Source organism: Manis pentadactyla, chromosome 9 (assembly GCF_030020395.1).
Source record: "Manis pentadactyla isolate mManPen7 chromosome 9, mManPen7.hap1, whole genome shotgun sequence".
Taxonomy (NCBI): domain Eukaryota; kingdom Metazoa; phylum Chordata; class Mammalia; order Pholidota; family Manidae; genus Manis; species Manis pentadactyla.
This window is the reverse complement of record NC_080027.1, coordinates 74,474,357-74,490,477: the sequence shown is the minus strand read 5'-3', so window position 1 is coordinate 74,490,477 and position 16,121 is coordinate 74,474,357. Positions and strand designations below refer to the sequence as shown.

At 46.5% G+C, this 16,121-nt stretch overlaps 1 protein-coding gene across 2 annotated transcripts in view; it reads left to right on the top strand.

Annotated features, from left to right (window-relative positions):
- ABTB2 (ankyrin repeat and BTB domain containing 2) overlaps window positions 1-16,121 on the top strand; it is a 172,992-nt gene that overhangs the window by 115,803 nt on the left and 41,068 nt on the right. For both annotated transcript variants that reach the window (XM_036891687.2, XM_036891685.2), the window contains exon 2: window positions 12,962-13,108. In XM_036891687.2, the coding sequence (XP_036747582.2) occupies window positions 12,962-13,108 (147 nt within the window). The remainder of the gene's footprint in view (window positions 1-12,961; window positions 13,109-16,121) is intronic.

Below are 16,121 nucleotides of genomic sequence, written 5' to 3'. Positions count from 1 at the left end.
GATGTGGTACATATACACAATGGAATACTATTCAGCCATAAGAAAGAAACAAATCCTACCATTTGCATCAACATGAATGGAGTTGGGGGACTTTATGCTCAGTGAAATAAGCCAGGCGGAGAAAGACAAATGCCAAATGATTTCCCTTATTTGTGGGGTATAACAATGAAGCAAAACTGAAGGAACAAAATGGCAGCAGACTCAGAGACTCCACGAATGAACCAGTGGTTACCAAAGGGGCGGGTTGTAGGAGGATGGGTGGGGAGGGAGGGAGAAGGGGACTGAGGGGTATTATGTTTAGTACACATGGTGTGGGGGATCACGGGAGAACAGTGTATCACAGAGATGGGACATAGTGGGTCTCTGGCAACTTGCTGCACTGATGGACAGTGACTGCATTGGGGTATGGGTGGGGACTTGATAATATGAGTAAATGTAGTAACCACATTTACTTTTTTCAAAAACCACATTGTTTTTTTCATGTGTCACCTTCATAAGAATGTGTATCAATCATAGCTTAATAAAAAATAAAAAAATAAAAAGATATACATGCACAGCACACTCCAGAGTTAGGCATGAGTCCTGAGCCCCCTGATTTAAGTGGGATGGAGCCATGATACATGGGGAGCCTGTGATGAAGGTAAGGGCCCCACTGTGGAAAGGCAGGAGGTTTACTGGTGTGGATACAGGACAGGTATGGGAGCTGCAACAAGACTGAATTTGGTTAAATAAGAACTTTCGAGCAGTTGGTACTGCATGTGAGGTCTCTTAGAAGGAAGGGAGTTCATGGCCTCTTAGGATATCGTGTGGGAGTGTCAAACATCAGAGCCATGATCAGTGGGAGCTGTATGTATTGGGGTGAGTATAGGTAACAGTGGCAGCATATTAAAAATGGATCATAGGTAAGCACAAATAGGGTTGGAGGCTGTGCGGTTTCTGTGGTCCCTTCCAGCCTTGGCTGTATAAATATATGGTGTGTTCTTTTGGTTTATTTTGGGGGTGGAGGTGGTAGCAGAGGTGTTTTCTGTGTATGTTTTAGTAAAGCTGGGACAGAGAAAGTATGGCCTGAAAGTTAGTCAAGGTTACAAGATTTTGATTCTTTCTCACCTTCACCATGGGGCAGGTGGCTTGGGAGGGAGACCGTATGATTTCCAAGGTGACACATTGCTTCAGCCTCAGTGTAATTTGGAACATGCAGACTGGTCGGTGATTTGAGTAACGAGACTGACGCCGGGGCACAGAGACTGCAGTCTCTGCCCTCCTCACCCAGACCCACTGCTGGCAGGATGTGACCCTTCCACAGGCATATGCTGCAAAGCAGAGACAGAGCCAGCCCTGCCGCCCTGGTAGGAGACATGCCCATGGAAAGGTTTGCCTGCCCAAGGCATGAGTGGGAACGCAGGCTTGTGTTGGCAGCGGCCTCTGCTTTTGATGATGATTGTGGATGATGTAAACAGAACTGGGCTGCTGCATGCACAAAAGAGAAAGGCTGAGGAAGCAGAGGGTGTCAGAGCGACAGCCGTCATCCCCCTCTATCAGCCCAGAATCCAGAAAGCCCCAGCCCAGCCGTCTGGAAGGACTGCCATGGGCTGCCTCTTCTCTGGCCTGTTGCCAGAACAGCTTCAGTCAGGGAGGGGCTGGGGAAGGTCTTCTGCCCCAGCAGGCTGATGCACTATTTCCACTAGGTCCACCACTATCTTGGTGGGCAGATCACACGCCGGCCTCGTAAACTCACTCTCCGCTTGTCCATGTGACGTTTATAGCCCCATTGGGAGCAGGCTTTTTAATGAGCCTAATTTGAGACTGTAAGTGGGAGTTTGTAAAACAAACAGCGAGGAACTCCGGCCAAAGCCCTAAGTTGCAGTTTAAGCATACAGGGTCACGCACAGCTCTGCACACAGACCGAGACCCCACCATACCCAGGGCAGCGGGACAGAGGTGCTCCCCCAGGAAAGGCTCCCTGTCAGGGAAGTGTGCTGCAGGCTTCCCAAGAGACTTCGCCAGAGGCCCTCCCATTTTGGTTCTACATGGAAAGCACGGGAGAGTCCTAGGTGTCCCCGTGGGAGTGGCCTGTGTGCAAATGCCAGGCTGGGTGGCAGAGGACCAGAAGGCCCCAGGTGCTCCTCCCAGGGCGACTGCCACATAGCCAGCCCTACGAGGGCTCTGCAGGTGAGTCTGTAACCCAGAGACACCTGTGAGGAAACCCCACAGTTTTGATTCCATTTTTGTGAGACCTAGTTTTCAAATTAAGAATGTCATGGAAGGTGCTGATGATGTCTGGTAGAGGCTGCCTCCATAGCGGGCCCCAGGTGGAAGAGGAGCGTCCCCACCTCCCAGGCAGATGCTCAGGACTGGCTCTGAGGGCTCTCCTCGGTGCTGAGGTTCGATGGAACTCAGGGCCACTGCCCACCATGAAGTCATATTAATGGGGTCTCTCCTGATTCACCACAAATAATGGCAGTAAATACTGTGTGCCTCTAGAATGGTGTGTGCTTCAACCATTGAAACTGATGATGAGAAGCAACATTTGGGGCCATGGAAAGACATCCACAAAATACTAAGTGAAAAAGGAGGACATGAAAGTCCATGGATGGGTTCCTTTTTTAAAATCAAAAGTTAGGTATACTCTCAAAAGCATCGGTGCATATTCAAAAGCCTGAAAGGATATTAAACCATATGGCAATGGTGACTGTTTCAGGATGGTGATGGTGAAATTATAGTGATTTTTATTTTCCTCCTTTAGCTTAACTGCATTTTTAAAATTACAATAAACCATGGGTGTCACTCCACAGGCACCACTCACGCATGAACAGCTGAGTGGTCTCCCAAGAAGACTTCCCAGGAAGGGAGCTGCCAGCCCTTGTGTCTGAACTAAATGAAGCTAGGGGTCACTATTGCCACCCCAAGCCCCTGGGGAACATGGTACTGTGGGCCAGAACCCCATGTTCTCAGCAGGGTCGAGGGGCATTTCCACAGGCAGCCAGAATGGACAGTGGGCTTTGAGCAGGCTTTTCAACCTCAGTGGAGATGTGGGGGCCCCAGGAGCAGGAGCCAGCTTTATTGTCAGACTTATCGCAAGATGACATTTAAACAAAGGGAACCATGGTTTAAAATTTGATTTTGAAAACTAATAATTTACAGAAACCACCTTGTATTAGAGAAATCGCTTCATCAGCAAGTCACAGAAAAGACGACTGTTATGGTCTGAATTGTGACCCTCCAAAATTCATTCATCCTAATCCCCAGCACTCAGGATGTGATTATATTTGGAAATAGAGCCTTTAAAGAGCTAATTAAGGCAAAATGAGGCCATATGCATGGGCCCTAATCCAGTATGACTGGTGTCCTTATGAGAAGAGTAGGACACAGACACGGAGGGCCATGTGCAGGCACTGGGAGGAGACGGCATTTACACACTGGGGAGAGGCCTCATGAGCGGCCAGCCCCACCAAACCTTGATCATAGACGTCCAGCCTCCAGAACTGGGAGAACAGAAATTTCTGTTGTTTAAGCCAGACAGTCTGGAGCATTTTCTTTCAGCAGCCCTAGAAAACTAACACACAAACCAACAAAGAGTTATTTTTCTCCTGTAAGAAGAAGTTCAAGGGTTGGCTGGAGAGTCTAATAGTTGAAGCCCTTTGAAATGGGGACCAAAGACCACGGAAGTAGGTTATATTTGTTAGAAGTGCTCTAGCTTAGTAAATTTCTGACTGATGCACTCATGCTCTATTAATAAATGCTTTGGCCATCTGCCCTGGACCTTGAGATCCGCCTCTCTTTGAAACCTCCATGGACTTGTGTGTGTTATGGGACTTGGGCTCATTTGTCCCTCTCCCCCCCACTGCGCTGACCCTTGGAGATTGCTCCTGCTCCCCTCTTTCCTGCTGGCAGCCCTACTCCCTAGCCACAGATAGAGTGCCTGGCATGAGCTTTGCCTCCCCTACCACTAGCGGGCCCACCTGTACCCCATCCCAGGCTGGCAGTGGTTAGACTTTTTTGCATGCTTGGGGATTCCAGCCATTGGGTGTAGGATTTCCCAGGTCTTCCTGTCCTAAGGTCAGTGTATTACAGCCTCTGCTGGCCACAGTGGGTGCTGGAGGTCCAAGCTCCTACTTGGCTTTGCCACGAGCACACAGGCTCAGAGCAGTGGGTACACGGCTGGGCCGGGCATCACCAGGATGCCATAGGACGTCCCACTTGAGTCACCACACCCAGCCAGGTGAAAGGGCTGGCTCTCAGAAGGGCCAGTTCTTGGAATGAGGTGTGCGGACAAAATCTCAACTCCCAGTTAGCAATATAGATCAGTTTCTGCCTGAATTTCTTCCAAATGGAATATCCTTTCCCCTTATTTTTTTCTTTTTAATACTATTTCTATAAAACAACCAGGTTTTCCTTTTTATTTCCTTTACTTCTTTTTTTTGGCCTGGATGAGATCACAATGATTATAACAATTTTTAAATTAAAATATATGTGTTCATTATTTAATCAGTAGGAAAAATGTTTAAAGATTAATGAAAAAAATCATCAAAAATTCTCTCATGTAGAAATAATTATCTTTTATATTAGATGGCCTCGTTCTGAGCTTTTCATTGGTAACTAAATTATAGCTTTCTTTTCCATTCAGTTGTTTTCTTATACAAAAACTTAATTTTCAATAACTGATTCTCTGCCATAGTTGAAATTGTGGATATTCCTTTGCTCCGAAGAACTCTCTGCTACCCCCTTGTCCTGCTAAAGGCATCCTTCCCCTCTCCCCACCCTCATTTCCCTAATAACAATCACTTTTTATTACACCATTAAGTCATATTCATTGTAAAATCTTAGAAAGCATAGTAGTTGAGAACATTTTTATAACCATAGCATAGAGAGAAACACATTGTTGGCTCTGTGCATTGGTTGGGGAAAAGGCCTATATTTTAAGGTGATGACTTGTCGGTATGTGTGTGTGTGTGTGAGTGTGTTGCCTTTATGCAAAACTGGCTCAATGTTGCCCTTGCCTCACAGGAATTAGTGTGTGCTCTCCACCGTGGGTCAAAGACAGCATGTGACAGAGGACCCTGGTCATGCGGTGGATTTTTTTTTTTTAAGAGAGCAGTTCCAAGATGCATGCTTCCTAGGTCACACAAGTTCTGACCTGCTACATGAATACTATGCAGAGAGGCACCCAGAGTCTCTTAAAAAGTATTCTAAACACCATGGAGCTCTTTTTCCACAAGAAAAAAAAAATAGTCCATCCGCCTATGAGTTTTGTGCTGTGCACTGCCCGGTGTGTGACTATTGCTGGTTTTTCCAGAGTTTGCCTTTGGGTTTACTTCCCTGAAATTGATCTGCTTGGTTACTCGGGCTTAATTTCACTCTTTCTCAAAGAAGGGAAATGGCAGTGAATGGACTGCATTTTATTGTGTTTTTTACCTCAAAAAGGTAAGCAACACTCGGTGATTTCTATTACTTTGTTCTTTTATGGGCACCAACACTCATCCTCTGGTCTGTGTCAGAACGGATATGTACATTAATGTCAGCTGCCAAACGCCAGTGAGCCAGCGCTCCTAGTGGAGATTTCAGGGTTGCCCCCACTGATTGTTGGGCTGTTGCCATTTTATGGGGGTCCCTCTCCCTCCCTTTAAATCCACGCCCGGCCTGGAGCCCCCTGAGAATTTGGTGAGCCACTGCGGAGTCAGAGGTCAGAGGCACTGCTGCCAGCCGGAGGGAAAAGAGGCAGCCCCACGCCCCGCTGCCCAAGACTGAATTCCAGCCCAGCATCCAGGGTGAGCTTGGCTTTTCATCACCTTTTTTTAAAGAGAATTGGGGGTGCTGGCAGTGAGCATGGCTGTACTTCTGCAGCCTTTGGTCTCGCCCCGGGTTTTCTGGCCCCAGCACCCTGGGCAGTCATAAATGTGCATTATTATTCTACTGCTTCAGAGCGAACTTCCAACCCTCCGGGCCTGACTTAACCGGAAGACCACCTTCTGCCAGTGGGGTTCTGATAACTTAGCCAGAGTGAGGTGTTAACCAGAGCACGATTATGTTTGCTTTTAATTTCCTGACCTTAAAGAAGAAGGAGAAAGTGCCGTGCTAACAGACTGTGAGTGAGGAAGGAAGTGTGCTCTCCCTGGGCTTGCATGGGAAGAGCCCCTTGTGGACTCAGTGTCAAACAGGCTGGTCTGAATCCCACCCACCTCTGCCATATTCTAGCTTTGTGACCTTAGCCAAGTGACCCAGCCCACCTAAAACCTCAGTGTCCCTCATTAGTAAACAGGGACAGTAACAATACTAGCTATTAGCTAATAGTATTAACTAATAGTAGTAAGGCCACTGCTAGGGTCTTCATGTGGTTTAAATGCTGGTTCCTCCCCTTCCTGACATGGGACACTACTCGGCATGGTAGCCTACCTCCATTCATTATCAACCCACAGTTAAAACCTGCTTCCCAAATTCAGTGTAGAACCCCACTCTTCTCTCTCCCTTTCTCCCAGTATTTTCTTCTCACTTGAGCTCTTGGGCCTCACAGTGCAGTGATCTCATCTTTATGTGGGTTCTGGCCAAGAACTATATGAGCTTTCAATTATTCTCGAATAATTTTTATGTAGATGATTGACAGCTCATCAGTCAGGCATATTTCATTCCACTCCCAGGTTTTCCCTATTATTTCCTTCATTTTCCTCCTTCCTAACACCTGCATCCCCTGCTCACTGCAACCTCTTTGAACTTAGAAAGTCAGGAGAAATACCATTCAGTGAAATTTATTTTAGAATTGACTATCCTTATACTCCATTTGGGACTCTGAAAAATATTCATGCTTTAACTTTTCAGCACTTTGTCTCAGTGTGACTAATATACAACAACTGGGCATTAAACTTACTATACATAAAATTCCAGATCAGAGAATGGAAACACTTATAAAAAATAAAAAGGTTTGGATTATGTGGGCTATTTGGAAACTGCTCAGTGGGGCAATACAATTTTTATTTTCAGAAGCTTATGGATGGAACCCCACCCAAGCTTCCAGCTCCTAAGAAAATTGGTAGAAGATGCCAAGTTTCCTCACAAGGGTGGTACAAGAGTAATCCTCTGCACCCCAGTTTTCATTTTAAAGAAATAGGAGGAAAGTGGTGGCCTTAGCTGTCTTCATGAATGAGCTCCCCTAAACCGGTGGGAGCGAGAATGGGGGTAGGAGAGGGTGCTGTCCACGCAGGCCTGCACAGTACCTAGGCCCTCTGTAGTCACAGTGCCCTGAAAAGAACATTTACAGGCCTGAAGAGAGAGCTAGTAATGGGTTGTTGAGTTGGTAGGACACTTACATTACAGTCTTAATGGCTTTTTGATGAGTGGTCAGAAAAGCTAAACTATAAATAAATATACTTGTAAAAAAAGATCATCTTCTTTACATTTAAAATTATGTGTGTTTGGGGGTCTAGGAGTGGTATAGCAATGGAGGAACTAAACTATAGGAAATAGTAATAACAGAGTCTATTTTTTCCCACTGTTGACAATTCAAGGTTCAGTGGTGGAATGTAAGAGGGGGAAGGGTTTTGAGGGGTACATGTTAGTTCTAGAGCACACAGAGGGGCCAGTTGGAGTGTGGGATCCCAGTGCTGGAGGAGACTTGGGAAGCCATAGAATCCACCCCTGTGTTTTACAGAGAGGAGAGTGAAATCCCCATCAATGTGGCTAATCCCTGCTTCTGAAAAACCTCAGTACTGAACGTCTGGTTTGTTAGCTCAATGTGCAGTCCATCTGCTTCTGGCTGGGTGCTTCCTTGGGGGAGCCAGCACTTCTGCAAGCTGAAACCCAGGTTGAATTCCTGGTTGGCAGAACCTGGCAAGAAGGCCAGGTTTCCGCTGTTCTGCCCAGTGGGCTTCCCATCTAATTCAACGGCGCCCTCTCTGGGCACTGGTGGAGAATCACTCGGGAAGGAAACGTTGCTTTTCCAAACCCAGGGCTCAAGCTTAGCCAAGTGACCCAACTTGGAAAATAGCTTGGAGAAAGAGGGATGAGGCATCTAAACTCTGCTGATTTCCTGGGAGGTGCTGGGAATTTCCCCATATACAGAATTGTTTTGTCTGTGAATTTCATAGAAAGAAAGAAGATTTTTCTATTCTTACCTGTGGAAAATTGTTTGAACCTCTTTGTGAGGGCAATGTGGAGTCACTGGAGTGTACAAAGCCAGATTAAGTGAGAGGCCATAACCAGAGTAAGGGACAGCAAGGTGGTGTAAGGCTGCGAGGAGGAGACAGTGAGGAGGCTACTGCGGTATCCAGTGAGGGGAGAGGGTGGCCAGAACTGGGGTCGTGGCAGTGACAGATTTTTGAGGTAGTAAGGTGGTAAAGCAGCAAGGCTTGGTGGTTCATTGGACATGTGGGGGAGGAGGGGGAAAGATGTAAGGATGATGCATGTCTGTCCTTGGGCAACTGGGTGGACGTGGGGCTGTACTCAGAGGGCACGGGGATGAGGTAATGAGTTCTCAGATTCAAGGATTGGGCAACCAGGCTGAGAAAAATTAAATGATAGAAGATTATGGTTCTGTGTGTAAACTGAGAAATGTGGAGGCTTCACATACAGCCACAGCACATTTGAGTCTCAACAGAAATGCTGATTTTGTACAAGAAGGAGGCAGAGGATAACTCGGTCATGCATCCTGTTAACACTGCTTCACACCCAGTAGTTCATGTCGTGGTTAGGTGCTCGGTGATACATGTGGGTTTTCTCTGTAACTTTTACAGAGAACGACAGGGATTGATTTGGAGTATCCTCAATAACTAATAAAAGGATAAGGGGACACATCCTAGCATGCTTTCTTTTCCCTCATGACTGAAATATATACTTCCTAAGAATTTTAGCAAATGGAAAAAAAGAGAGCTGTCTTTCTTTTCTTTTGCTTCTTTGGAAATCCTGTTTTCCTGAATGATCTTGCTGTGGGCTCATATAAAGTTGGGAATTTGAGGGGCAAAAAAGGCAGTGAAGTATTGTGAGAACTTAAAGCAAATATTTTCCCTCTCCAGTGAGAACTGCTGAGGAACGGGCTTATGTGGTAGAGAGGAATTTGGGGTTAATATAAAAGAGGCAGATTTGGAAGACAAGCTGTAGAAGTGCATTCTGGAAAAATCAGAGGGAACAAGAGGGACAGCCTTCTATCTGTAGACTTCAGCAGAGGCCTCCGGGGATCCTTGGCAGGAGGTGCCTGGAGACCCGTTAAAGAGAAAGCCATGTTTCTGGGTCTTACTCCATATTTCCTCCTGTCAAGCCCCAGGCTCAAACAGAACAAATCCTCTTCTTGCAAATATTCTAGTGCTGTTTAACTAAAGGACTAGGTAGCCAAAGTTAGGATTTCATTTTATTTCAGCAGCTTGAGACTTGAGATTAAAATTCTAGGTCCAGTTCAGTATTCTGACCCTCGGGCAAGTCACTTAACTTTTGGGGCCTTGGCTTTTCTTCTGTAAAATAGGTATTTATAGTACCTTAGGAAGTTTCAGAGGATTAAATGTGATCATGTGTATAAAGTTATCCCAGAGCCTGGCACATAGTAAACCCTCAATAAATGTCATCTGTAGCTGTTACTGATTATGACTGCCCTATCTCATTTGCTGGAAGGATAAATCACTGGAAGTCTCTTAAAAGCCAAAGGTACTATGCAATATGCAAAAGCTGTGGTACTATCAATTTCTATTATTAATAATAGGTTCATAATTACCTTTGCCATAGTATTAAGTGAAAGCCCCTTTGGGTGTGTGATAACTGGGAAAATGGGAACTGTTATTAACGGACCTGCCAGCTCCTGTTACTAGATCCTTTGACTTAATATTTCACTCTGGGAATCCTTTGACAAATCAGCTGAATTTCCTATTCCCTTTCCCTAAGCACTGTAAATTTGATCCACATGTCCCCACTGTTGTTTCCGTAGATTAATAATGGAGAAAAGAGCAGGAGCAGGGCTGGCATTAGGACCCATAGAAGTGTAGAAACTCTCAAATGTTAGGGCTGTCTAGGGGTTGTAGTTTGTAAGCTTTGTTCTACTTGTTTTAATGCTCAGAGCAAGCTCTTCTTAATGTGCTTGGGTACTCAGCTGTCAGGAAGAGTTTCTGCTTTGGGGAGTGGAGCTGAGGGGCAGGGGAACCTAATCATACCCTCTTCCTCCTCCCACTGACAAAAACTTTGAGAAAGTGCTTTGATGCTGTGCTTGGCTTAGTCAGCACTGGATGTGAGGGGAGGGCCGCTGCTGTCCAGGAGGTGAGAGGGGGGATTCGGGGAGCAGTGAGGCAGCACGAGGAGGGCAGGAAGGCTGGGTCAGAGGAAGGGCAGGCTAGGAGGGCAGGGCTGACCGTCAGCTGAACCCAGAGAGTGGCCAGAGAGGAGCACTGCCAGGATCTGGGCACTGCCTGGCATGTGTTTGCCCCTCAAAGAGAAGCACAAGGCTCAGCATAGGGGCTGCCATGGTGAGATGGGCAGTAATAAGCACTACTGTCATATGCACAGGTCACCAAGCAGGGACCACTGTAGGTGAGCCTTGCTGGTATGCTCATTGGATCTGGGCTTACAGAGGGCTGAAGTGTACATACTCTAGCGCCCGTCAGACCCAATTCCAATCCTAGCTTTGCCACTTAGCTGAACAAGTTATTTAAACTCTCTGAGCATCAGTCTCCCAATATCTAAAACAGAGACAGCAGGGCCTACCTTCTAGAAAGAATAAATAAGATGGTGTAAATAAAGCCTATGTTCCCAGCACATAGTAAAAGAATAGCAACAGCTCCCAACAGAGCACTTAACTCTAAGCCATGCACTGGTCCAAGAGTCGACATCCAAGGACTCAGTTAATCCTTTCGGCTACACTCTGAGCTGAGTCCTTTCCGTAGCTCTAGGGAACACGGGAGGAATCTGAGGCACAGAGAACTGAAGTAACTTCCCCAAGATCATACCCCTGCCTACATGACAGAGCCAGATCGTCAACTCAAATATTGTGGCTCCAAGGCCCTTCTTAACTACTGTGCTCCACCACCTATGGCTGTTGTCGTCCTGTCACACTCTGTGTGCAGGATAGGGTATTCTAACTCAGATTTGGCAACATCCCAGGGGCTCTCCAGTTATCTCAAGGAATTTTAAGAGATTTTCCCAAAAGTGAATGATTAAATTCCTGTGGGTGTTTTTCTTAAAAAAAAAAAAAACGTGTTCAGGGGGATCGGATGAAGATGCATGGATCAAATAAAAATAAAATAACAGCAGTTACCAAAAATTGGACATCTCTACAGCCACATGCTCTTAAGAACCAACATGTAAATTTAAGCCAGTCTGATTTTGCTCTTCTGGTGCTTTCTATAAAGCCACAGAGTGAGTTGGAGCAATTTGCAGGCTGTCATCCTCTGGGAGTGATCCTGACAGCTGTACTCCTCTGTTGTTGAAGTGCTAATGAAAAACACTAATTGGACTTGGCCAGTGGCTGGGATGCATCCCCTTCCTAGGGTGGAGAAGGAGCATCCCTACCTCTGTGCTCTCTCCTAGTCCCTTTCCTGGCCTGAAAAAGGAAAGGAGGCAACATGAGGGAGTGAGAGGACTAAGGGCAGATGCTGCCCCATGGGCAGGCGGGGTGGACGTGTACATCTCTGAACTCCATGAAGACAAAGTCATGTCTCTTTGCAACCCCACCATTGTGAATGTAGCACAATGCCTGGGATGAGGGAGCTACTCTAAATATTCAGTGACTGAAGAAATGAATGAATGAATGAATGAATGAATGAATGAATGAATTATCTTCTATGGCCTGGAAGCCTCTCTAGGTCAGTTCCTTATGCAGCTCCAAGAAAGGATAGTCTCCACTTGCTTAAAAACCACATCTTCATATGTCAAAGAAATAATCAATCTTCCCATGTTTTCTTCCGTCTGCTACTTCTATAGCTTTTCTTCTTCCTTCCTAATTGCAACCCTTTAGTAGAATCCGTGCCTCGTATAAAAAATTACCGAGTATCATAATTCTTCCAAGTGGTAAAGATACCTCAAGACAAATGCTGGGCATAGAAGCCACAGGGCATAAATCTGCAAAGAAGTAAAAAGCTAACCTTTTCAAACAATAAGGCTTCTCTCTCACTTACCAACTTAACATTTCCCTGTATGGCCCCGGAAGATGACTGGTTAGCCAGAGACGGGTAAGATTCCTCAAGGGAGGAACAACCTAAGACAGGCACAGTCGCAGGGGGGTCATCAGGTGAGAAATTGGGGATCAACAGAGGTGAGGCTTAGAACCTCACCCCCCCTGTTTTGAGAGAAATCTTCTGCATCCATGGATGTTTTGTTGCCCTTGTCTAGCTTGGATTAATACTTAGTCTACAGGCACACACCTGATCATCTACATTTACCCTCTTACAGCACTAAACTATGTTTTCTACCTTTATCTTGCATCTACCTACCACTTCAGCATTTTATTAAAAATAATAATAATAATAATAATAAGGGAGAAATGTGGGATTCACATATAAATCAAGTATAAAAATCAAACGAATAATCATATCTGACTTGATTGTTTATAGTTCATGATGCGTGATCAAAACCAAAAGTTTCTGTGATATGACTGCCCTTGCACTATTCACCATGTAAGAACTTATTCACTATGTAAGAACTTGTTCACCATGTAAGAACTTGTTCATTATGCTTCAGAAGATTGGAGACTGTTGAGAATTAGGCTTGGGGTTGATTAATGATTGTGCATTGAGTCCCCTATACAGAATTTTATTGTTGTTAACAACCATTTGATCAATAAATATGAGAGATGCCCTCTCAAAAAAAAAAAAAAAAACCACATCTTCAAGGGGGCCACTCCTCATTCTGGCCCCTGTAAAAAACCCAGATGGTCTGCATAGTAAAAAGTGCAGCTTTGAGAGTTGCCCACTGCCCCCACTCTACCAGCAGTGGACTAGGCTGTGGGCCATGGAGCTTGGCCTCCTTCATGAAGCCGCCTGTCTGCCTTGTCTCCCCACAGGTGTCCTCTCCCTCCCCGCGTACTTCAGTCCCTACAATGGCGGGTCCCTGGGCCATGATGAGCGAGCCGATGCCTATGCTCAACTGGAGCTCCGGACCCTGGAGCAGTCCCTCCTGGCCACCTGTGTGGGGAGCATCTCGGAGCTGAGTAAGTAGGCATCCACATCTGGCTGGATCTGAAAGAAAGGGCGGGGAGGAGCTTCTGGTTTCTGGCCTCCTCTTCCTCCCCCTCCTTTATGCTTATTACCTCCTCTGAAAGCCAGATCCTTCTAGGTCAGAGGTTGCAGACCAGTGGCCCATGAACATGTATAGTTGGGCTGGCATGTGGGCTTAATCTCATATAAATCTGGATTTCTGGTTTATCTTGAAAAATCAGATGATCTAGTAACACTGTGCCCCATTCCTGCATGGCACTGATCAGTCGTAGCAGCTGAGCAGACAGCATGTGTTCCATACAATGTCACATCTCTCATTATCTTATAACTGGCCTGTTTCATTCATTTTTTTCCCTGCCTGGCCCAAAGGGCTCTGAATTTACAACTGGTATTCTTTCTTGAAAGAAAACACTCCCTGAAACATCGGCACAGAAGAGGGAAGATAAAAGCAGAGCTACTCTGGATGAAGAGAGGGCGTGGTGGGTGGCCTCAGCCCTGCGGTGGTGTGGGCATCTCCCAGGATCTCAGGGCTCTGTGGGACACAGCTGGAAACCCCCTGCTCTGGGTCATTACCAGTTGACAGCTGCTTCAAAGGAGTGTGTTCTGAGGCCAGAAGTCCCTGCATCTCCTGAACTCTCCCTCTCATTATCCTGATCATTTGAGACATCAGACTGCCCAGTCTTCCTCCTTAGCTCTTTGCTGTATCACGAGACCGCCCAGTGGAGGGCGGAGACACATACCAAGGGTCAGCACACAGCATGGAAATAGATGGAGCTGCAGTATGCCCCTGCCTTCTCCATTTGTTATTTGAGCTTTCTGTCCCCTGAATGCTAAATAACAAACCTTTCTGCTACCCTGGGGTGCAGCTTGCTCCCTTCCTCTCTCCATTCCTCCTCCCCACCTCCATCCATTCCTCCTCGCCCCTTTTCCAGGACAGGAAATGAAGGTGCCTGATTCAAGGTCACAGGGCATATTCCTAATAGGGCCGGGAAATAAAGCAGGACTTTCTGTTCTGTGTCTCTTGGGGGAATTACAGCAGTCAGGGCCAATGTGTGGCCCCTTCAGGACCCTGCAGGAAGTGAGCTCACACGTGCGTGCATGCATGCAAGTCTGTGTATGTGTGTGTGGCTTGATCACCGCCTCTGATGAATGTCTCTTAGACAGTCTCTTGACTCCTGATGTGCCTAGGTTTAGTCAACACCTTAATTGCTTGGGACTATGGGCTTCCCAGACATGGCTCTCAGCACAGCCACCAGCGTCTGAGGGCAGCAGGTCAAGAGTGGGGTCTTTTATCATGGCGGCTCCTGTGCCCATTACAGTCCACAACCAGGCAAAGGGAGCTTTCAGAACCTTCCCTCAGGGGGAGGGCTTGTCATCATCTATCCTCACCATTCATCCCAGGGACCAAGTCCTGTTGGTACCACCTTCTAAAAATATCCCAAGTTGTAGTTTGCCCCGTTTGCCACCTCTACTGCTGTCAGCTCAGCCCACACCAGAGCCATTGTACTGGCTGTTCCCTCTGCCTGTGGCCCCTTCCCACAGATACCCAAGTATGTTGGCCTTTCACTTTCTTCATGTCTCTGCCCACATGACCCCTCATATTAGACAGGTCTTCCCTGAGCGCCCTGTGTAGATGAACACCCATTTTCATTCCTCTGTCTCCGCTTTTATGGCTTTGGTTTATTCAAAGCACTCGTGGCCACTTGCATTTATCATATATTTTCTTGTCAATAATTTGTCATCTTTCTCCTCTGACAAGAAGGTCTGCCTCATGAGCCTAGAGACTTCCTCTGTCTTGTCCCCTGCTGTACTGTATCCCCATGATGAGAATAGTCCCTGATGCTGTGTGAGTGTGCGTGTGTGTGTGTGTGTGTGTGTGTGTGTGTGTGTGTGTTAGGAGGAATGAGCTCCCTATCTTCTGGCGTTTGCCTCCTAAAACCCACATAAGATTGGTGCACATCCTGGCCCGGCCACTCCTCAGAGCAAAGAGAAGGAGCAGGCAAATAGCATGTGTTCACAGATAGCCAAGCAAGCTGGGTCACATGCCTTGTGTGCCTGGCTCCCTCACACTGAAACCAGGGATTTTGCTCACCCCCAGGAAGGAGGGAGGAGACAAAGGTGGGAGCAGGTAGTGCAGCTTTTCTGAGGCTGAGGAACTTAATGAGGCTGGTGATACTTGGCACTGCACTCCTTGTCTCTCCAAGTTTACCCTGGGTTTAATGTGCATTAACTCCCTGCACCTCCCCAAGCCCAGCCTGCCAGGTAGGTTAGGACATTTCATTCTTGTATACAAGGGCATGGGCCCTCGTATATTTCTCTGTCCTTGTCTGCCCGTGAAAGCACAAATAGGAGGGACTACAAACTAAACAAAATACTTCTTTGACAGGTAGCCAGATGGTGGAGGCCTCCTTTCCAAGACAGTGTTAAATTCTAGACTCTCCTGCTGTTTTTATTTGATGGCTCATAATGAGAACTGGACAGACCTGAGTGAAACCTGTAGCACCTCTAATCAAAGTTCTCATGATTAACAAGCACTGAGGGCCAGATCTCCCATGCCTCCTTGGTATTTCTGGGCTTCAGACCTGCAGTTTCATTGAGCTCAGGATCAGTTGATTTTCAAGTACAAGGTAATTTTGGAAGCAGCGCTGAGTGCCCACCCGTGCTAAACCAAGAATGCGGCCCAATCTTGGCCACCCCACAACCAGCTGTCGTGGCTGGCCAGGGAGCTTATCCCCCTCCACTCTGTTGCAGACTGAAACTTTTATAAAACACAATAAAAATGAATATCTAGAAAAATGAAACAAAAGACATGCAAAATACAAGCCAGCTTTTTTTTAACTCTTAGATTAGGTAGACATAAAATCACTCTGTCAAAATGCTGTGGGACTTTCTCTCAATTTCTGTAATTCACTTGTGAACTGGTAACAGACCAGCTTGCAGACCTGTCCCAGTTTGCAGACCACACTTTACAGAGCACAGGCGCAGTGGCTGAGGGCGTGCAGTTGG